The following is a 22,660-nucleotide window of genomic DNA, read 5'->3' on the forward strand; positions in this document are numbered from 1 at the left end:
TAGTAAGCAGCTCATCTCGTTGGCCACCTGTAAAAGAGAAGGAAATCAACGTTTAAAAACTATAAAATCAAATTAAAGCAACTAAATATGTTAAAATTATGTGCGAATGCCGAGCCCTGTGAAATTATAACAGAATAAAAATTTCCCAGTTTTATTTGTTTAAAGGTAACTTTGTATTCCTAAAATGCATGCATAGCACTGTGTATATTTATCTCAGATATTTTTATCAAACAGGAAGAAAAAGTGCATTTGCAAAAAGTATGCGAATTTAACACAGATAACTGTAGATAAAAGTCCAGTAGCTTATTCGTCATCTTAAACGGATAAGTTACGCCTAACATAAAGATCGCATTATATGCAGATGTCACTAAGGACTACAAATTTAATAAGAGGCACCTTAATATTTTCCTTGCTGTGACGACCCTTGCGGCCTCTAGGGGCACTTAAGTTGTGGTGAGGCGGAGGAATGGGGGCTTGTCAACCATCTACTTTTTAAATTTTTTTTAACTAAAAAAAAATTGGGGGCCATTGTTTTCTACGGCGAATTCTCTAGAGATGGTGGTGGTACCATCGCCCAAAATAGTACAAAAACCTTTCCTGGACATATGAGAAGCTTCACAGTAAAAGAGAACTATTTTGATTCAACAGTTAGCGACCACCCTCGACCCGCATTTTCAATTTTAGTTTTAAAAAGGAAAAGTATATCTAAAAATTTTGTATGATTCATTTTCATTCATATTTTCTAGGGAGAATTCTCTAGGGATGGTCATGTTACCATCGCCTAAAATCGTAAAAAGCTTTCTCTGGACCTTCACAGTAAAAGAGAACTATTTTGATTCAGCAGTTAGTGACCCCCCACCGCTCTCCTACCATTTCTAATTTTAGGTTTTAAAAGAAAAAGTAAAAATATTTTTTTGGATGATACATTTTTTTTTGGGTTGATTTATTTAAGGAGGGTTGTGGTTCCTTTTCCAAAAATAGTTATAAACTTTCCCATTGTAAAGGAGAACCATATTAGTGCAGCTGTTAGTGAGAACCTTCGGTAAACACAAATATACAGACTATCAAACATCCAGTTACTTTTATATAAGGTTACAAAAAAATACAAATATTCTATATGCATAAGGAAAAAGGATAAGAGGATGAATACTCACCCCCTTTTCATGGTAAAATACTACTTCCCCATCCCTAAATTTTTAAAGAAAATCTAGCAGACGAAAATCAAAAGCCGCCCAGGGCTTTTCGTATGTCAATCATAAATAATAATGTGAATAAAAAGAAAAGCTATATTTAGCAAACAGCCGTGGGCGGTCAGAATCAGCTGAATATTTATTATGAAAAAAATTTCCCCCTTTTTAGGCATGAAAGGATTCATCTTTCATGCACAATTTTTTTTAAATAAAAATAAATTCTTTGTAATTCTTAATTAAAACATTAAAACGACAATATCTAAACGTAAAAAGTAAAAAAAAAATTTTTTTAGATGTTATTATCTTAGCATTTTTTATATTTAATAACAAAATTTTCTTTTTATTTTTAATTTAAATATTATATTCTAATTATTAAAACTGTACATATTAATTTTGTAATCCTCCCATTTGAAAAGTGGTGGAATAGCAATAAAATTTAGCGCTAATTAGGCCCCTGGGCCCACTGCCTATTTTCGTCTTCTAGTTGCTTCGATTCCTCTCTTTTATTTTTTTCTTTATGTCTATATGCAACAATATGTATGCTTTTGTGGATTTCCTAAAAGCTTTGTCATACGTTTTATCTTTTCAATAAATTATAATAAAATAGAAATAAGAATACATCTTTCCAAGTTTTTCAAGATAACCAATAAATAATACTAACATTTAAATAAAACAATAGAGTGAGAAGGGATTAAATAACTCTGTATGTCCCCACCCCGTGGACATTATGCCAACTTTCAATTGGGTCTTTGAATACCAGCCAATAGTTGGAAATATAAAACACATCCAAGTCGCTACAAGGAAAGCAATTTGCTAGGCAGAAGAAAAAGGTCCCCAACACTGGTTCCAAGTAGTATCCATATTCATGTATTTGTGGTAAGCCGAACGTTTCAGCTCACAGGGTTGCGAGTTCGAGTCCAACGAGCCTTAGCCTTGAATTATTCTACCAAAACAAACTAGCAGGATTTAGTCATACAGAAATTATATATTTAACTGAATAATATTTACAATGAATGTTTAATATTTATATACAACAGATTATAACAATGGTTAGGTTTGAAGGGGGTGTGGGGCACAAGGGCTTAGCCCCACGGCGGTAGACAGGCTGCGGGGGCAGCTGTGGTAAAAGGGGAGGCAGCGCCTCCCGGTTATATAATTGCGTGAGGGGCGCGTGATAGCTGCGTGTTCGTGCCCCTCCCCATATTTAGGCAGGCCAGTTTGACCGCTGGATAGCGGGGTCACCGTCGGTCATGAGGTGAATGGTGATATAATGGGGATTAGTGCAGAGGGCTTGTTATGATAAGTCACAGCGTAGCAATTCTGTAAACTGCCCGTCCGTCTGGTTGTCGTATTACCACAACCTCCCCTTCAAGGGTTGCGGGGCTCTCGAGCCACCAGGCCTTGAACCTGGGGATACGACAACCTATGTCTGCGCAGGACAGGCTCTTCCTGGGGCACAGCTCGGTGGAGGACAGCTCTGGCTATACAGGCTCCGCGGGACACTCGCTGCTCTGTCTGGCTGTGGTTGGATATCAGCATTGTCAACTCCCGGTTGTCTTCCAGCCGCGGGTTAGCGACGGCCAAGCCCCGTCGTTGGAAATTTTGCCTCGTCTGCAGGACTAACTCTGTCTCGGCAGGTAACTGGACACGGAGGCCTAGGCTAACTCTGGAGGCTCCCAAGGGGGGAATAACGATGGAGGAAGGCGCATAAAACTCCATGGGGGCGCCTGCTTGGTCCAGGTTACTTGGCCTCCTAGCTCCTACTCGGATGGGGATGGCTGTCATCAACATGGGGCACATTGCTTCAGCTTCGTCCTCTGGGGCCGCCTCTTCCATCACAGTGGCCGCCTCTCCTCCTACAGGCTCGCTGCTGGCCGGCAGGTTCTCCATGTCAGTATCAGGGTTCCAGATGGCATCTCTGGGTGGCTCTGGAGCTGGCGGCGGCGGCGGTGGTTCGTTGGGTTGATGCTGCAGGTTCTCTTCTACCGGGTCACGATCCTGGCCGCTAGGCTGTGGGGCGGCTGCGGCTGGCTGGTACACTGGGAACTGTCCTGGGTCACTAACTGGCGGCGCCGCAGCTCCGGCAGGCAGCTCGGTGGCATCCTCGTCGCCGTCCAGGTCGCCTTGAATGTCTGTTGGAATCTGATGGGCAGTTACATCTCCAGTGTATTTGCGCAGTCGGCCTACATGCGCGGTGACTTCCGAGATCCTGGCTGTTGGAGAGGCAGGTTTGATGACATAATGGACGTCTGTAGCTTGCCGCACTATCTTCCAGGGGCCAGTCCATCTCTTGGTAATCTTGGCTGCCTTCCCTGGCACCAGGCGGGGGGCCAGGTACCAGACCAAGTCTCCAACCTCGTACTTGGCCGTGCCTTCGTAGGCGGCCGCGCTCCTCCGGATGGTTCCCTCCTCTCGCTGCTGGATGGCGTCATACACGGCATGGTAGCGTTGCAGGAGAGCTTGGACGTTGGCCGGAACCGAGGCATACTCTGTGTCTGGCAGCCGGAGCACCATGTCCACCGGAAGTTTGGCCTCTCTCCCAAAGTAGGCCAGGAACGGGGTCACGCCCGTGGATCTGCAGGCCTTGGTGTTGTAGGCGAAGGCAATGGCAGGCAAGTGTGGCTCCCAGTTGTTGTCGTCTCTGTCTAGGAACAGACGCATGCCTGTGTTGAGCGTCCGATGGAACCTCTCCACTCGGTTGGACTGCGGGTTGTAGGGCGGTGGATGTGTCAGGCCAATCTCAAGCTTAGAGGCCAGCTCCTTGAATACCTGGCCGGTAAACTCCATCCCGTTGTCGGAGTGGATCTTCAGGGGGCATCCGAACGTGGCCAGGTGGCGGTGCAGCAGGGCTTCAGCCACCGTGAGGGTGCGCTTGTTGGGGATGGCGTAGAGGCTGACAAACCGGCTGAACCCATCCTGACAGGTGAGGATATAGCGGTTTCCAGCTGGGGTCTCTGGCAGCGGCCCCACCAGGTCAATAAACAGGACTTGCTGTGGATACCCCTGGCGGGAGGGCACATGTATTCCTAACTTCAACCTTTCCTTGGTAACCTTCTGGACACACTCAGGGCAAGTCTGAACCATCAGGCGGACGTCACGGGACAGGTTGGGCCACCAGAAATGCATGGCGACGCGGGCAATAGTAGCGTCCATTCCAAAGTGCCCGGCCATGGGGGTCCCATGGGCTAAAAAGAACGCGTCCTGCTGGAGGGCCAAAGGCAGCAGGTATCTTGTTCTTTCTCCTGTCAGGGTCTGGTCAGTGGTGGTGAGGCAGCCATGCTCGTCAAGTCCCAGGGCTGCGAAGCGGCTGGCGTACTGCTGCTCGTCTCGTTCCTTGCCGCGCAGCTCAGCCTTAGTTGGGGCTTTGCCATCGGCCACCCACTGGCGGACACGGAGCAGGAGAGGGTCCTGTGTCTGTGCTTCTAACACTCTAGCCGGGTCCAGCCGTGCAGCAGGGGGCCGGCCAGCTGCGGACTCCCCTAGCTGGCAGAGGGTGTGGATGTACTCAGCTTGCTCTGCTAATTCTTCAGCGGTAGCTGTCGGCATGTTGTCGTCCTCCCGGCGGCTGAGGGCGTCGGCGTTGGTGTTCTGGGTGCCAGGACGGTGGCAGACAGTGAAATCTAGGGCCGCTAGCTCCTCCTGCCAGCGGGCCACCATCCCTGTGGATGTGTTCAGTGACTTCATCTGTAGCAAGGCTGAGGAATCAGTGTTGATCTGGAAGCTGCGGTAGGACAAGATGCCGTGAAATTTCCGAATTCCATACATAATGGCGGCCATCTCTCCCTTCCAGGACGGGTAGCGAGTCTCGGGGTCGGTTGTCTTGCGCCCCACGGCGGCAATCAGCCTCTCCTTGCCATCCTGGCATTGACTCAGGATGGCAGAGATGGCGCGGCTGCTGAAGTCTGTGGTGAGCTGGAACACCGCCGGCAAGTCAAACCTAGGCGGCGCTCGGATGGGGGCTTGGCGGAACTTGTCCTTGAGCTGTAGCAGCTGGGCTTCCATCTCAGGCGTCCAGGCCAGGGTCTTGGCCGTTTTCTGCCGATTCATCTCGTAGGTGAGGTCGGCATACTCTGGGATGAACAGGCGGTAGTATCCAAAGAACCCCAGGAGCGCCAGCAATTCCCTGGGGGTGCTGGGGGCCGGCCAGTCCAGGATACGGTCAATATAATCCTCTTGCATGGCTATCCCCTCACGGCTGAGGGTGTGGCCCAGATAATCCACCTTGGCTCAAAACAGCTTGGTCTTGGCTGGCTTGAGGCGGATTCCTCCCCTGCGGTGGGCTTCCAAGACTTCCCGGAGCCTAGCCAGGTGGGCCCAGGTATCCTGGTGAAAGGTCAGGACGTCGTCAAGATATGACTGGAGGTTGGCCGCACCTAATGGGTTTAGGACCCCTGCAATAAATCTGGAGTAGACAGACGGTGCCGTAGCAAGGCCAAAGGGCATCCTTTTCCATTGGTACAAGCCCCTGGGGGTGGTGAAGGCGGTGCAGGGCCGGCTGTCCTCGGAAACACGGATGGTGTAGTACGCGGCCACCGCGTCTAAGGCACTATAGACGCGGTGTCCTCCCGCTCGTTCTACCAACTGCTGGATCCTGGGCAAAGGGTAGCTATCCAGTTCCAGGCACTTGTTGAGGGCTCTGTAGTCGACAGCCCAGCGGGTGCTCCCGTCCTTCTTCTTGATGGGCACCAGGGGGCTACTCCAGGCGGAGTCTGAAGGCTCTATGACTCCCTCTTGTAGCCAGGTGTCCAGTTGCTTCTCCAGCTCAGCCTCCTGCCGCGGGTTCAGATCCCTAAATCTCTGGTGGATCGGCTGGGTCCCTGGTTTGAGGCGCAGCTGCAGCTCTACTACGTCAGTGCAGCCGGGGGTAGAGTTGGAGAAGACGTCCCTGTACTCTGATAACATGGTCCAGACCTCCTTCTTGAGCAGGGGGTCCTTGCGCAGGAACTCGTTCCCCTCCATCTCAAGGGCCTCCCACAGCTCCTGCATATCTGGGGGCTCAACAGGCTCTTGGAACGAGTGGATACGAGGGGGAGGCTTATCAGAAACCTCTAAAATGTCAGGCTTGACCAGCTCCCCAGCCACGGGGAGGCCAGCGTCCAGCAGGAGGGGCGTCTCCCCTTCATTTACCACCAGCACTCGAAACACGCTGGCGGAGCCAGGCCTGTGGGCATACAGGCCTTCTGGGATGACAAGATCCTCCCCAAACCTCTGTTCTGGGGCAGCTAGTTGGATGGCATCCTTAGTACGGTGCCCCACTAGTTCAACAGGGACAGCCATGACGCCGCGGCCAGGCAAGACCACCCGCTTGGCCGTGCGGAGTTGGGGTGGTTGGCCATCAGTTGGAGTGACAGCGCTTAGCCTATACGTGGCTGGCGCGGGGTCAGCTTCGGCTCCGGGACCCACCGGCCGCGACTTGACGGGCTCGGCCTCGGGAGGGGCTGGCGTGTCGGAGCCAGGTGTGGCTCCGAGGGCGTCCGGCCACGATTTGACGGGCTCGGCGCTGGGAGAGGCCGGGGCGCTGGGACCAGCCTGGGCTCCGTGGGCGTTCGGCCGCAACTTGACGGGCTCGGCGCTAGGAGAGGCTGAGGCAGCGGAGCCATGCGTGGCTCCGGAGGCGGCCGGCCACGACTTGACGGGCACGGCGCCGGGAGAGGCTGATTCCTGGGAGTTGAGTGTGGCTCCGGGTGCATCAGACCGCGACTTGACGGGTCTGGACTCGGACTCGGCTGGCTGAATGGCTGGGGGTCCCAGGTAGAGGGGGCCAGGTGGACACGGCTGGCCGTTGATGAAGGTGTCGGCGGAGAAGATCGGTTCTGGAGGGCTGGCAATCTCAGGAAACGTCGTTGGCAGGTTCTCCAGCGGCACCTTGGGCACTGGGGGCAACCCCATGGCTAGCAGGTTGGTCCCCCTATGGGCGTTTAGTGCAGTATCCACCCAGTGCGTGCCTTTCTCAACCACACGCGGCTGCTCTGGCAGTGGGCCTGGCAGAGGCCCCTCGTAACTCAACTCTCTCTCGGCTGTCTCCCGGTCGATGGGGACGCCACGAAGTGGGATGAACTCCCCACGCACCCACAAGCAGGGGGGTTGCATGTTGAAACAGAGCCTAGTTCCGAACTCCTTGAGAAAATACCCTCCTAGGTTCAGAGGGTGTGAGAGATTCCGTACCACAGTCACGTGGTACAGATGGAGTATAAGAGTGTGTGAAACTGCCATATATAATTCTTTTAATTTTCCTATTACCTGGAGGGGCTGGCCTTCCTCGTTAGCAGTCAGGATTTGGGTGTTGTCTGGAATCAACATGCGTTGCACGCCCATTGCGTGCATGAGGTGTTCAGAAATTACAGCAGACCCTGGTACACGGTTGCCAGAATCGACCATGGCATCAACCTGTACGTGCTGGGCAGGGTCAGGAGTGGGAAACCTCACCCTGATATGGCAGGGGAAGTGGAGGTCCTGCCCTTGAGACAAGGGGGCCTCCCGTTCGGCTGGGGTTGGCAGAAACTTCGGTGGTGGCCGACTATGGTAGTATCGCTTACCATGGTGGCTTAGACTGTAGCTTCGAATCACTAGAGCTTATCAATTATCACTGGGTCAACAATTTTATATTTCTTTTTATCACTTGGTTGACATTTATACACACTTATGTGTTGTTATCACTAGGAGCTCTAGGTGTGATTCTGGAAGCACTGGCAGCAGGGAATGTCCGTCCTGCAAGGTTCAGAGGGGTGACGGCGGCAGGGAATGTCCCGTCCTGCAGCGCCGCTGGTTCAAATCCCAAAAGATGACGGCAGGGAATGGCCCGTCCTGCAGCGCCTCGGGTTTGAATCCTGGAAGGCAGCGGCAGGGAATGTCCCGTCCTGCCGTGCCTGTGGCTCAAATTCTGCTATCCGTCGCAGTGGTAGGCCTTACTTGTGTGCTGAAGCTTCGCAGCCACACATTGCCTTCTCAGGGAGACCAGCACCTAGCTGTCCGTCTCGTAGGTTTGGCCTGGGTGTCCTGGGGCTTGTCCCAGCTACACTTGCCAATTTAGACTCAGTTTTGTAGCCGTTTGAGCTAAATTATCCGGTTACTGTGGCTGCACACCTAGCGCTACTCCTACACGGTACGGAAAAAGCGTCGTAACTGGCGCTTTTAGCAGGCTAAATCTGCTTGCCGTAGGCCAAAGGCCCACACATTGCGTTCAAAATGATGGAAATTCGACCTAAAAAGGCCGTCTCACGGGTCAGTTGGCTTCTCAGTTGGCGGCTGATTGTCCCCTTTCTTGCCAAAGGGTCCAATCAGAGGTAGAATAGGCTAATTTCTGTAAGGCTCGATTGAAACACGCTGACACCAAGATGTGGTAAGCCGAACGTTTCAGCTCACAGGGTTGCGAGTTCGAGTCCAACGAGCCTTAGCCTTGAATTATTCTACCAAAACAAACTAGCAGGATTTAGTCATACAGAAATTATATATTTAACTGAATAATATTTACAATGAATGTTTAATATTTATATACAACAGATTATAACAATGGTTAGGTTTGAAGGGGGTGTGGGGCACAAGGGCTTAGCCCCACGGCGGTAGACAGGCTGCGGGGGCAGCTGTGGTAAAAGGGGAGGCAGCGCCTCCCGGTTATATAATGATGAAGGAAGATGTCCATCATAACTATTTTCGGTTCGATTCGCCCCATCTCTTTATGCATTCCCCTTTGAACTGGATTTTTCTGGATTATCTATTCCAAAACTTGATAGCGATAAGGTGTTTATACAAGTGCGCCAATGTTTTTTTTTATAAAATTGTTAAAAAATGACATCTGTTTGGTTTTCCTTTGCAATTAAGCTTTTTTTTAGGTACAGGGAAGGTTTTTAACTATTTTGGGAGAGCGTATCTCTACCCTCCCAATTTAAAATTACACCCCCAAATTTTTTTCTGAATATTTCTTATTAAAACTCAGTTAAAAAGTAGATGGGCGGTTGACTTATCCCCCTCCCACCTTAAGAACACCTAGAGGCTTCTTGGGGGCGTCCGTTCCCCCTAGTCTTTCTTAAAATAAAAGCTATGTCTTGCATTTTTTTTCAATTAGGTGTTTGATCACGAATTTCATATGGTAAAAATATTTTTCTTTTTTAATTGTTATCCTAATAAGATAAAAGTTATGCTTGAAAATTATTATATGTTGCAATTTTTAGATAAACGTGAGAATTGCGTTCAGAATTGCGTCAGAATTTGCGTCATTTGCGTCATTTCAATTTTCAGATTTTTATTACCCGTCATCTATATAATTGCGTGAGGGGCGCGTGATAGCTGCGTGTTCGTGCCCCTCCCCATATTTAGGCAGGCCAGTTTGACCGCTGGATAGCGGGGTCACCGTCGGTCATGAGGTGAATGGTGATATAATGGAGATTAGTGCAGAGGGCTTGTTATGATAAGTCACAGCGTAGCAATTCTGTAAACTGCCCGTCTGTCTGGTTGTCGTATTACCACATATTTATTAAACTAATATTTAATCATTATGTTATTTCTGCGTCGTCTAATAACAAAGTGACAAATATCTTTCAAGTATTTTTATCCACTAGAAAACAAAAAACATTTTCGATATACTGTACAGTTTTAAGATCTAATAATTTATGGATCTATGATAAATATAACGCATTTTAAATGATAAAATTTATTGCCATGTCTCTTACACGAAAAAAAATCTTTTGTCGATTTATTTCGAAAGAAAATGTTAAAAGTTTTTTTTACGTTTTATGTAGTCAATCTAAATAACCCATTAAATATTGCGAAATAGATTTTACGTAGAATTTGCAAAACGATTTTTTATTGTTCTTGGAATTTAGATGTATATTATAGTATATTAAACTTTTATTTTTAACTTTTTATCATTGTTATATTTATTATACTCCTATTTTTTCCCTCCAAATTACTACTCTCTTGAGTCCTGCCTAAATGTGAAATAATTCAGTACTAGTGCCAATATATCTTTCTTAATCTTCACCCATCCACACACCCACACACATTAACCCCCCCCCCCACACACACACACACACACCCACCCACATTAACCCACACTTACCAACTCAAAATAATGTGGAATGTTCTGTTAATAGTTTGGGCTGGTGCCAGGTGAGTGCTAGAATTAACACACAAACTGCAGGACACACTTGGATGCTATATTCTTTCGAGTTTTCATAGTTAAGTTTTTTTATTTAAGAATAACGGTTTTTTAGTATTTTAGTTTTTAGTTCGTCAGGTCAGGTTAGGTTAGGTATTATTGGGTAAGGGGTAGCCCCGCAGGGGTAAGTGTACCACAGGCATAGGCCCAGCAGGGTTAGGCACCCTGAAAAGGCTAGGCATTGGGGTAAAACTTTCTCCTCATTTTTTTTATTTATCTTAAATTAAGGGGAAGGTAGTGCTCGAGAGGCATTTTGTGGGAAAGCACCTTCATTTCAAGATAGAGAGGGGAGTTCTGTTCTCTAATAGGCTCTTTGAGTGATACCGCTACTCATACTGTATTACAAACTTTCATGGTAATTTGGTTTATTTACTAAGTATATTTTCGATAACTTTTATTTAATGAAATCTTCCAATTTTTAACATGTATAAAACGGCCTGCTTAATTGCTTCAAGATCCATGTCAGATCTATATAGGAAATAAATGTCTATAATCGAGCTCAAGTTTTCCAAGGAATATATGTTTAAAACTCATAGTGCTCCAATAATCCACAATTAACTCTCATTGCCCAGCACGATAAGACCCATTATTTTACTTTATTAAAAATAAATTCATTTTTTTCATTTCATGTTGCTATTTACATTATACTGAAGTATTTAATTTCTAATCATAAAAAAGAAAATTTTAATTTATATTATAATAAATTTAAGAAAACTCTGTTTTAAAAGAATTCGATAGTGGCGACACTTTGTGTGTTCAAATATTAAACTAAAATTGTGATCATATTAACCTTTGGCGATGGTAATGTAAAAAAATATGATTTAAAAAATCTTTTTAAAATCATTTAAATTATTAAACATTTACTTTCTTTTAGATAGTAATGCCGGGTGAGGAAAATAGATTTATTGAGAAATAGATATGCATATAGAAAACTAGCCAATTGGGAGATAGTTATATCGAGCCAACTCTAGTAGTTTGATATTGTAAAGGTCGCCTTCACAATAAGATCGAAATATATTGCTTTATATTGCAAGTAATTATAATTTATGTATTTTACAAATACCCTATAGTGAAGTGTGATAATTATTTACAAAAGTTTGCCTTCAGTTTAATATCATTTATTATTTTTATTTATGAATATCATTGCCTTATTATTAACTAGCGGCTACGCCCCTAGAGGACTCTAGGGGCACTTGAGGAGGAGAGAGTCGAATTTAATAATTTAATTTCTTATTTTAGATTTTAAAAGAAAAAGTAAAAAACAATTTTGGGGGGGGCGAAAAAAAATTTATTATTTAGGGGGGGGGCTGCCGGCCCGCTGCCCCCCTTCCCCCTCATTTTTAATTTTAGTTAAAAAAAATTCAACAAAAAAATTTCTTTTTTGGGGGGAGGGAGATTTTTCATTTTGGGGGGGGGGGTTGGGGGTGTCCCACCCCCAAAGAAAATAGATATAAACCTTCCCGGGACCTATGAGAAGCTACCCTGTTAAGGAGAACCCGATCGGTTCAGCGGTTAGCGAGATCCTTCGGTACAAACATACAAACACACAAACATCCTGTTACTTTATTATAAGGATTATCAAAATCAGATATCTCATTCTATATGGTAATATTTTGTTGGGGTAAAGTTGGTGATTAGCCAGGAGAGTATAACTATGCGAGGGTTGTTTGCCAGAGGTCCCTTGTTCCTGATAATAGCCATTTTCTATGTTAAAACTTAATTTAAAACTGCATTTACAAAGGCTGTAATAAAATTATTCTTTCCAGATTTGATATTACAATATTTGTCGTCTTCCTTAAAATTTATGTTTATTTACAATGAAAAACAATGAAATTAGAAGAGGGATGGCACAGAGGAAAATTGAGGGGGTTGGATAACCCCCACTTGTCAATGATCTTTACCCCCTGCTGCACCCACCTAAAACGTCCAGGGGGGTGTCAAATTCAAAAAAGTCACCTCCCCCACTTAAAATCAAAAGAGGCATTATAATATAAAACACCACAATTTTTTCTGTATTACAAAAATTTTACACCTAAAGATCACATCCCCTGCGATTATGGTTTAATGGGGTGTCACAATTTTTGGGTTCAATTGGCGCACTTAAATGACAAAATCCTAAGTATGTCACTGAATGAAAATCATAATAATGATCTGTACAATATAACCACCATATTAGGGACCTAAATTTCCAGATAAAAATCTAACACATACACTATTAAAGTATAAAGGTTAAAAATAATTGGCTATTAAACTGAAGCAATAATCGTTATTTTACTCTTATTATAGCTCTATCTAATAAGAACACAATTGATTCTTATCTTTTAAGATGTAAAATGTTCAGGGATTTGTAAGGGATAAGATAATGGGCGATAAATTGATGTATATCTACAATGATGATAAACAAAATTTCTCTTTCTGTTAATTTGAACTATTAGATTATATATTTGACACTAATTTCCCCCTCCTTATTTGTAAAATAAATTAAAATAAGACGGGGGTTATCAGTGCTCAACAGGACATTCGAGTGAAATCACCCAATTTTAATTATCAAAAGACAATGTAATTTATTTTTACAAGGTCTTGTTAGAAAACGATTTCCTCTTGGGTAAACATTAATTTATGAAGATGTTAAATAGTGAGGCAGCTGGTAAAAAATTACTCACTTAAATATTTTATACATACGTTGTAATTCTTAACGTACAAAGTGAATTCTATAAAGCTTAGATACATTCAAACTGTATGTCTGTATGTATGCCTTTATGTATATCTTTATGTATGTCTTTATGTTTTTCCTTATGTATGTCTCTATGTACGCCTTAATTCTAAGGCTTTTACAGTCAGCTTAATATTCGATTATCACATTTTTTGTACTGGTACAGTAAGAAGACGAAGAAAGTCGCTCAAAAAAATTCTGAAGTCATAAAAATGAGGAATGAAGAGAGGAGAAGTGGGAAAGAAAACCCCTAAGAAAGAGATGGATAATCCCTCATTTTTATAACATCATATTAAGCGACTTTCTTCGTCTTCGCGTCGTACAGTAAAGGTTTGAAAATGTGCAAAATACATCCCAACACCTATTGGAGCAAAACCTCTCAACCACAAAAAAAATCTTTAAAACAGAAATAAAACTACACATCCCGCCACCTCTAGGGGTAATGTAAAGCATAAGAGTAGAATAAAGTTATTTTCTAAAGCAATGAATTTGTTACCGTAATTTTGAGCTGCCTAACAAAAGAACAGGAAAGAGTAGACAATTTAATTAATGAAACTTAAAAATTGTATTTCTAATTAGTTTTTGAGCCTAAAGGCTTATAGTATCCACAGTGAAAAAATAAATCAAGGACTATTTTAAGTAGCTAAAATACTCTTTTATGATATGTCTGTTCGTCAGCCCTTTAGAATGTAACATTATGGGGAAATATGGTTTTCTTTGGGTGAAATTTAAGATACTTTTAGATGTTTTTGTGATGATACCTAATGTCGGTCGTGCTACAAGAAAATGAATATTCATTTGAGTTAATGATTTTGTGATTTTTTATTACTTAGCATAGTATTCTCTTTATCTATTCTTTTATGTATACTGAATATCTGCCTTATAAATCCCTTTCTCCGTTTGTTTATCAATTATTTTTGTTGCTTAGTTACTAATACTTATGGATTCTGTTAAAATTGTTTTGTGTCTACAAATTCGCATATTATTAGAATTAAGTTACCTTGAATATTTAAAAAGATGGCTTACTTACAAAAGTAGCTTTTAATACAAAAATTGTTTTAACGGCATTCAGTCACCATGTTTTGCCGATGTGGATTGTCAATTTTACTTCTTTCTTCATTACTAGCGGCCTCTAGTAGCACTTGAAATGTTTTTTTTTTAAATAATACGATACCTATCTATGTTCAAGTCTCTACGATACCTAGATATGTTGCATTCAAGTCTTTATACGCAAAAAAAGATTTTTTGTGATTTCTACTGGAAGGTTGGTGGTACCCTCCCCCTAAATAGTTATAAACCTTCCCGGGACCTATGAGAAGCTACTCTGTTAAGGAGAACCCGATTGGTTCAGCGGTTAGCGAAATCCTTCGGTACAAACATACAAACACACAGACAAACATCCTGTTACTTTAGTATAAGGATTAGCGGCTGCTTTAGAGGCACTTGAGCTAAGTCAGGAAGGGGAGGGGGATAGAAGTCGACACTCCACTTTCTATTTTATTTTTGAAAATAAAAAGTAAAAAATTTGGAAGCTTTTATTATATAAGAACTATTTAATAATTAAAATTTACAAAAATAAATAAATAAATGCTAAACCTCATAAAATAAAAATAGTATATTGTATAATTTGTGCACGCTGGTCGCTCTTTAACAAATAAGATCAATGTTCTATATCATTTTTAGTAATTACTTTTAATGAGGACTTTTAATTACAGTATCATTTATTTATGACCTTCAATATTTTGTCCGATGCGACAGCATCTATTACTTTACTTTTCAAAAGCGAAGCTTTTATACATGTAGTATCCAGTCCACCCGTCCATTACCTCAAAACCTTACACGCGTTTTAATCTTTTTACGTCCAAGAGTAAAAAGAGAAAGACTGTTAAAGAAAAAGAAGGAGAACTTAAAGAAAGTACAATGATTAGAAAGCGAAGGAAAGTATCTGGTAGTAAAAAAATCGGACCACCCTAGCATTATCGATAAACAGATGACCAAACAGACAGAAGGACAAATAGAGTAGCTTTGCTACTTAAACGAGAAATATATACTTGATTTAAGCTTTACGGTACTTTGTATTTTTAAAGTTGTTTGGTTATTAGTTCAATCTAATAAAATATCTGATTGCAACAAGGGAAAAATTCTTACAAAAAAATTATGCTTCCAATTCTAGTTTAAGGTTCCTTTGTTGCAAAGCATACAAAAAAATACATTGGAAAATGTGTATGTCTTTTTAGAAGCAATGCTAATCTATGATTTTAAATGTCCGTCGTTCGTCCGTCTGTGTTTAGAAAAATGTGGTTTTGAATTTGTTGTGAAGGTTAATTATTATTCAGGCCAATCATTGTCCTGGCTTTTGTGTTTCAGACTGTCGGATAGGAAACAAAAACCCATAGAGCAGCTACGCTTTTAGAGTATATATTAACTTCCATGTTTAAATTGAAGTGGTCAAATAGCGCGGTCATAATTGTATTTATTACATATTGTAACACCAGAGATACAGAACTTCAAGATAAAATAATATCACTAAAGTCCTAAATTTTTGTTATTTTAAAAACTTAGGAGCCACTTTGAAATTGGCGGTAAGTGATTATTGATTTACATATACGCTGAATGTAAATCACAAAAGAAATCTCAAACCGCTGAAACGGTGACGCTTTGCTTTTCAGAGAACATTCCTACAAGTCCTGAAAAATTGCTCCCGACTTCCTCTAAAACAATATGATGAAAAAAGCAATATATCAATTTGTATTTACTTTGTATACTCTTTTATTATTATGAAAGATCCTTCCTATCCATAGGTGTGTTTAATAATTGTGTATTTTAAAAATATATTGGTTATGTTGATAAAGAATATAGCATTCAACTAATGGCAAGTAATGCTATTTAATTAACATAATAGAAACAATAATTATGACAGGAAAAATAACTTAAAGTATTAAAAATCACAAAACCTATCATAGGTAAAAACTGCTTGTTGGTTCATAAAAATGTTCCCAAAAAGAGTATTTGATGTTCTCAACCTTATAAAAATATGTGACAAAAATTTACGGATGTATTAATTCACTATCTTGAATAATTAATACTTAATATCCTTATATATTAGATCCATTGCATAGGTGTGTATTACAGGACCTCCGGCGTTTATTTTAATCACACCAGAGCATTGCTTTTATATACTTTGGCTCTTGTAATTATTACCATTAGATTGAGTACTACATATGTACATATATAAATATATGTATACTTATTTAAAATATGTTTCTTTTTATACGTGGTGGAGGAGGGGGAGGGGGGTATTAATGTCTAAAACCAAGGTATTGCCAGTTGGGATATTTCCTTATAGGCAGAACGTTGGCAAGATCTTAAGCTTCATACGTAAGGACGGAAAGACCAATAGTACTTTCTTTTAAGACTATTTTCTTCGACTCTGAATTCTAGGTTACCCATCTCATCATTAGAAGGGCAGTGTCCAACTCCCAGTACGGCCCTGAAAAGCATAACCTAATCAGCAAAGTGTAGTTAGCGAGATTTTAAACTTTATCTGCACAGACATGTTTCTACTTTGTATCAAGACTAGCTGCTTCGCCCTTAGCCGCTAGGGGCTTTTCCCAAAGAGGTAATTAAAGAAAAAAATAATTAACTCTGGAGATACCCCCACAAATTTAAAAAAAAAATAAAAAAAATTGAGGGGGGATTTTTTATTTTTGGGGGGGTTGGGGGTGTCCCACCCCCCAAGAAAGAAGCCTAAAACTACAACAGGGCCAGTAGGTATATTCCCTGAAGAGTAGAATCCGATTGGTTCAGTGGTTACCGAGATCTTAAGAAACGGACAGACATCATTCTACTTTGTATTAGAGATAACAAAATGGAATACTCAATACATGCTATTTTTTCTCGATAAGCAATAATTTAATTATCTTAAATTGTACTTTTATTTTAAAAAGAGTGTAAAGCGTTCTATTATTGTGTTAGTAGTAATCTATATGCTTAATTGTTCGGTTAAAGTATTAGACAAATGATATACAGAGTATCTTTCCGCCAGTCCGTAACACTTTTTTTTAAAATCTGATTTCTTTAACCAGTAAAAACCTACTCTACCGCTCACTTTGTTTATCCGTCTGTCAGTAACGCTCTGGATAAGAATTAATTTTTGTAAAGAAAATTTATAAGAAATTTAATCTCAGCGGCTATTATAATAGTATTTTGAAGATTTAAAAATGTATGTCCTTCTCTTCAATTGATTATTTCTTTATTTTTCTAGTTAATTTAAATATTTACTTCATTAGACCACTAGTGGCTACTCCCCTAATGTCTCAAGGGGCACTTAAGGGAACCTATAAGGTTATAAAGAGGCCCTCGCCTGTCCATTTCTTGTTACAAAAAAGAAAAGAGAAATCCAGGGTGATTTTTTTGGATGTTTGAGGTACCCTCCCCTAAATGGTTATAAATCTTCCTTGGACTTGTAAGATTCGCAGTAAAGGAGAATCATATCGGTGGATAACGATATCTTAAAACAGAGACACACACAGGTATTCTGTTATTTTAGTTAAGCATTTTAGTGCTTGGCAACTGAAGAATATGATTGTAATCGTTAAATGTATTATTTCAATATCAGTAGAGCCTTTTGGATAGATCAATACAAATAAAAGATTTATGGATAAAATAGTTTATTTCAACCGATAACAAAAATATTAATTAACAACAAAATTAATAACATTATTATGTATCACAAAATATGGAGATATAGCTTTAACCACGGTTTCTTAATCATTTAATTTGTATTTTGAATTTAAAGTTAGCTTTTAGAAATAGAAGTTTTTTTGTTCTGACTAGATTTAAAGTAAAAAATGGCAGATTAAAACAAAAGTGTAACAAAAATAATAAAAAAAACAATAACAATAACGTAAGAAATAAAACAATGGTCATGGCAACGACAATTCGACATATATTGGTTAATTGTAAGCTATTATATTGGAATAATTTAGCTTGGGGTGTGTGTGTGTGTGTGTGTGTGTCACCCCAGTCTTATACAAACGGATATACAGGGTGCAGAACATGAGTTGTCACTAAAAACAATAAATTTTGTAATACGAGATATTTCATGTAATTGTTTCTAAACCAAAACTTGCTTTTAAAATGCATTAGTAAAAAAATTATATAAAACCAAAAACATGACAACAAAAATAACAACTTATGCGCTGCACCCTGTATATAATGCTTTTGTAAGGATAGCCTTGTATGCTTTAATAACTTTATTTTAACAATAGATAACCTCAATTTTTATTTCATAATCCTTTTTTAAATTGTACTTAAAGTTTTTTTTAGATAACTTTGAAACTGGCAGTAAGTATTTTAATCGAATATTACTCAGGGATCTTAAGGGATAAGACAATGGACAATGAATTTATATACATCCCTAATAAGGATAAACAAAAATAACCCTACAGTTGCTAAAATTATTTTGGAACCAGCCAATCAAAATTCGATAAAAAGTGAACAAAAGTCTTTGAGCAAATGAATTACGTGGTGGTTATTAAACTTTGAGTCCAGAATAATTTACAGTCCAAAGTCCTCTGTCCCTGAATATTACTAGACTAAAGGAAATTCATTTGTAAATAATTTAAAGAAACTAAGACAATGATATTGTGAACATAAGGCTACCTGCAGCAGTACAAAACAAACAATTTTTCTTAATCATTTCTACAAAATTAAGTTGAAATTTAACCTTGACAGAAATCTGTATGTGAACATTTGAATTGTATTTGCACACATCAATATTTAACAGTTTGTAAAGACTTTGAAATTAATATGTAAAATATCTTAATTATTTTTTTAAAGAGTTAAAAATAATATGAAATGGTAAGCTATTTTTAATACATTACTTGGCCGCATTATTTAAAGCAAATCACATTCAAAATAAATAGATAAATACAAATAAAATATTTGAGCATTAAATGCAGTCTGTTTAAGGTACAATATAGTTTGTAGGTAGAGGCGTCCATCAAGGAATATTTAAAAGTTTTGCAACAGAACAAACTGTATAGAAATTTTAAATAAATCTTGTCGGCCGCTAAATATAGGTGACAGACGGGAAATTGGATTTACAGTTATTAGAGTAAGGACGTTTATGTAATGAATTCTACTCATTAAGATAACAATTTACTTGACAATAAAATGTTACATTAAATGGTATTTAAAAGATGATTTAATTGTACTACAAGTTCAAGTATGATTTTACCCAAAATAATAAATTTGTAAAGCATAATGAAGAAGAAAAGAAAATGAGAATGATATTAATTGATCTAATAACCATCTATGTATGGTTTAATTAGATTTAGACTAGAAATATCTAATTTTCAATACTTCATTTTTAGAATTACATTTAACAAGAATTTATCTTAAAATACATTTAAACTTATGAATTGGAGTAAATACTTTAAGATACTAAAACAATCTAACTACAACACAAAAACATATTTTGCAGGGTAACTTTTAAACTTTACCTTTATAATCTACTTTCAATTGTTCGACATTACTTTTTGGCAAAAGCAATGGAAATAATTCACTTGAAAAAAGGATATAAAAATCACTTTATCTAAGTTCAGTAATAGTATCCCTTGTTTGCTTTTCTTTTGATATCAGCAAAATCTCTGAAGTTGTGGAAAAAGTCTTGGCCGTAGGTATAGCCGGAAGGTCGGCGGTTACCACTGAAAAAAAATAAAGAATAATTAGAATCAGGAATAACGACGACTTTCGTTGAAATTTATTGGCTGTTTTATTAAGTTGAATATCCAGACGTTTTAAGATATAAGGGATAATTTTGTGTATTGTCATTGGGGATGTACATTGTGCATCAATATATTGGCGATTGGCTTATCCCTTTAGATCCCTTAACATTGTTACATTATTATGAGCCCAGAAAAGCTAGAATAATAATGCTATTTTTATAATGTTAAGCCTAAAAATTTAGTTTATTGTTAAGATATTGCTTCACAGAAGTTAAAAAGTAAATACATAGGCAGTTAAAATGCATATGTCGATTTACATTCATATTACATATCTATAAATGTGTTTTTTCACATGAAAAAAATTCTAAATATTACCATACAACATATTACATAATACACAAAGACGGAAATAGATAAACATGAACCGATGAATTCTTCATAAAGTGATTGACAGACAGTGCTATGTGGAGTTTAACCACTTTTGTTATGAAGTTTAAATGTGTATTTAAATGGCAAATGTGAGAAAAATACAGGGGTTACAGGGATAAGACAACAAGGTAAAAAATTATTTTCTACTTTCAAACAAAGATTTTTCATTTTGTAGGAAATTAATTTTAAAAATTAAAAATATTAAACTTTACAATAAAGGGAAGAATATATCATATAACTTCTTTTTAATTATCTGTGATTTACCTATCCTTGTATTCTAGATTAAAGACTGACATTTTAAGACACACTTACATGTACATAGGCTGCATATTAAGATATATTAATCAATATCCAAACAGTATAATATTGTCCAAAATAAACCCACTCAACATGCATTTCTCAAGAATAATAAGATTAATTTAAGATAATGCATTAAGTGCAAGGATCTTCGTGGCTTTCAAATATTTATAAACTAGTAGCTACGCCCCTAGAAGTTTCTAGGGGCATATGAGGGAATGGAGGGTGGGGAGGAGGATTGAAGTTGACCCTCCACTTTCAATTTTGTTTAAATGGAAAATTAACATATATAAAAAAATGTGGGGTAATTTTTTTTCTCTCTGGAGGGTATAAGTAACATTATCCAAAATAGTTTAAAACCTACACAGGGCTTCACTGTGAAGGAGAATTATAAATTTTCAGCGTAGACATTCTATTGCTTTTATATAATAATAATATATGGGAGAACAGAATTAAATAAACTGTATGTTTGAATGAAACAAAAAGTGATTTGATTCATAATTTAAACATTAATCATTTTTTTAGAACAAGCAGAATATTTACAAATTCGCATGTCAGTTAAGATGTTTGCAATGCAAGTAAATGCTCTGGTCAATAATGTATTCAAAGTTTGGCTTTAGGCAGATTTTCATAGATTTAGGAATATGCAAACTATGTGTATTAAACTAGCTATTTCAAATCATCAAACGTTATATTTATCTATCTTTGATATTGATGAAGACATAACTCTTTATGCGGGATATCGAAGTTGCTAAACTATGAGACTTTGTTATATAAAGTAGCTGTTAAATGGTATTACTACCCCAACTTTAAGGATTCCATTTAAAAAAAGCCTTATTAAAAAGAAGCTCTTTATAATAAATATTAAAAAGACTTCCTACAATACAAATGACCAATGATGGGTCAATACACAAACTGAATTATCTGTAGCATTTTAATTGACCAATGGTAGGTCAGTATGACCTCATTTTTTATAGGCACTATAAAAAATTCTTTTAATCATATTTAATTCACTGAAATGCTTTAAAAACAATTGTTTATTATAGAACGTAACTATTCCTTTATCCTTAAACCTAATGGTTTGCATCCTTATAAACAAACATGTTCAACTCGGAACATACATAGAACATATCTATTCTAAAACAGGGATGATAGCATCCACATTAATAACTTTGCTAAATATAAAGAAAGCTTATATGTATCCAAGGACGACCAAGATTTTTTTAGATAGGGGGGGGGAGTGATTTCCTTTCCCTTCAAAAGAAAATATTTTTTTCAAGGAGTATAACATTTACATTAAAATATCTTTAATGCTTTCATATGAAATTTGTTCGATTCAAAAACCAACCTGATGTCAACGTTCCCATTTTTTTATGATTTTCAGACATTTCTGAGACTATTATTAACCCTTCCCCACCTTAAATTATAATATGTATTATACATACTTGTATAGATGCTGTGCTTAAAAAAAACTTATTCATAAATCAACTTGATTTAATTCGCTGTCTGTTGGCCGGGCTAGGAATTTAAATAAGGAAAAGAATTAAAATAAGAAGAATTGGCTTTAGAAAGAGAGAAAGAAAGATATACAAAGACAAAATTATTAACACTGTAAGAAAAAAGGCCAAATCCTGTAAAATTGCCTAGGCTAGACTAAAAGATAATGTTTATATATATTCCATTAAGACTATGGAAACCTTAACTTCAAAGCTGGCCTAGGTAATCTTATAGGTTTGGCCTAATGTGAATAGAAAATTTCAAAATAGTTATTAATCCCATCGTATTAAAGACAACTTTTCACGGTTTTACAAATGAAAAATTATGAGATTAAAAAAAGTTTTGTTATATTTTTCTTTTAATTTTAGTAGAAAACTGTCTGTTATCACGATATTATTCATGAATTTTCAGCATGACTGAGAAACGTTTCTATTCCAGCAGATATTAATCGATTTCGAAGCCACTCGAATCAAACTTGAAATTATGTTAAATTACGACAATGAGTCCAACTTATAAATATGATAATAATAACAAGGATGACAGTTTTCATAAATAGTGTAGATACTTTTCTGGAGATTCTTCAGACAAAAAGGCCATATGTCTCTGGTCGCAAATTAATAAATCACATTTCCTCCTCTGGATGTTGACG

General features: G+C 38.9%; 1 protein-coding gene across 3 annotated transcripts in view; it reads right to left on the reverse strand.

Annotated features, from left to right (window-relative positions):
- Positions 1-17,710: 17,710 nt before the first annotated feature.
- The window catches only part of LOC145321930 (uncharacterized), an 83,967-nt gene continuing 79,017 nt past the window's right edge, over positions 17,711-22,660 (reverse strand). For 2 of the 3 annotated variants that reach the window (XM_080163605.1, XM_080163596.1), the window contains exon 17: positions 17,711-19,767. In XM_080163605.1, the coding sequence (XP_080019731.1) occupies positions 19,662-19,767 (106 nt within the window). In that variant the 3' untranslated portion in view covers positions 17,711-19,661. The remainder of the gene's footprint in view (positions 19,768-22,660) is intronic. The other variant, XM_080163615.1, reaches the window with a different exon arrangement.

The sequence above is a fragment of the Acartia tonsa genome, chromosome 1 (assembly GCF_053477335.1).
Source record: "Acartia tonsa isolate MP-2025a chromosome 1, ASM5347733v1, whole genome shotgun sequence".
NCBI classification, from domain to species: domain Eukaryota; kingdom Metazoa; phylum Arthropoda; class Copepoda; order Calanoida; family Acartiidae; genus Acartia; species Acartia tonsa.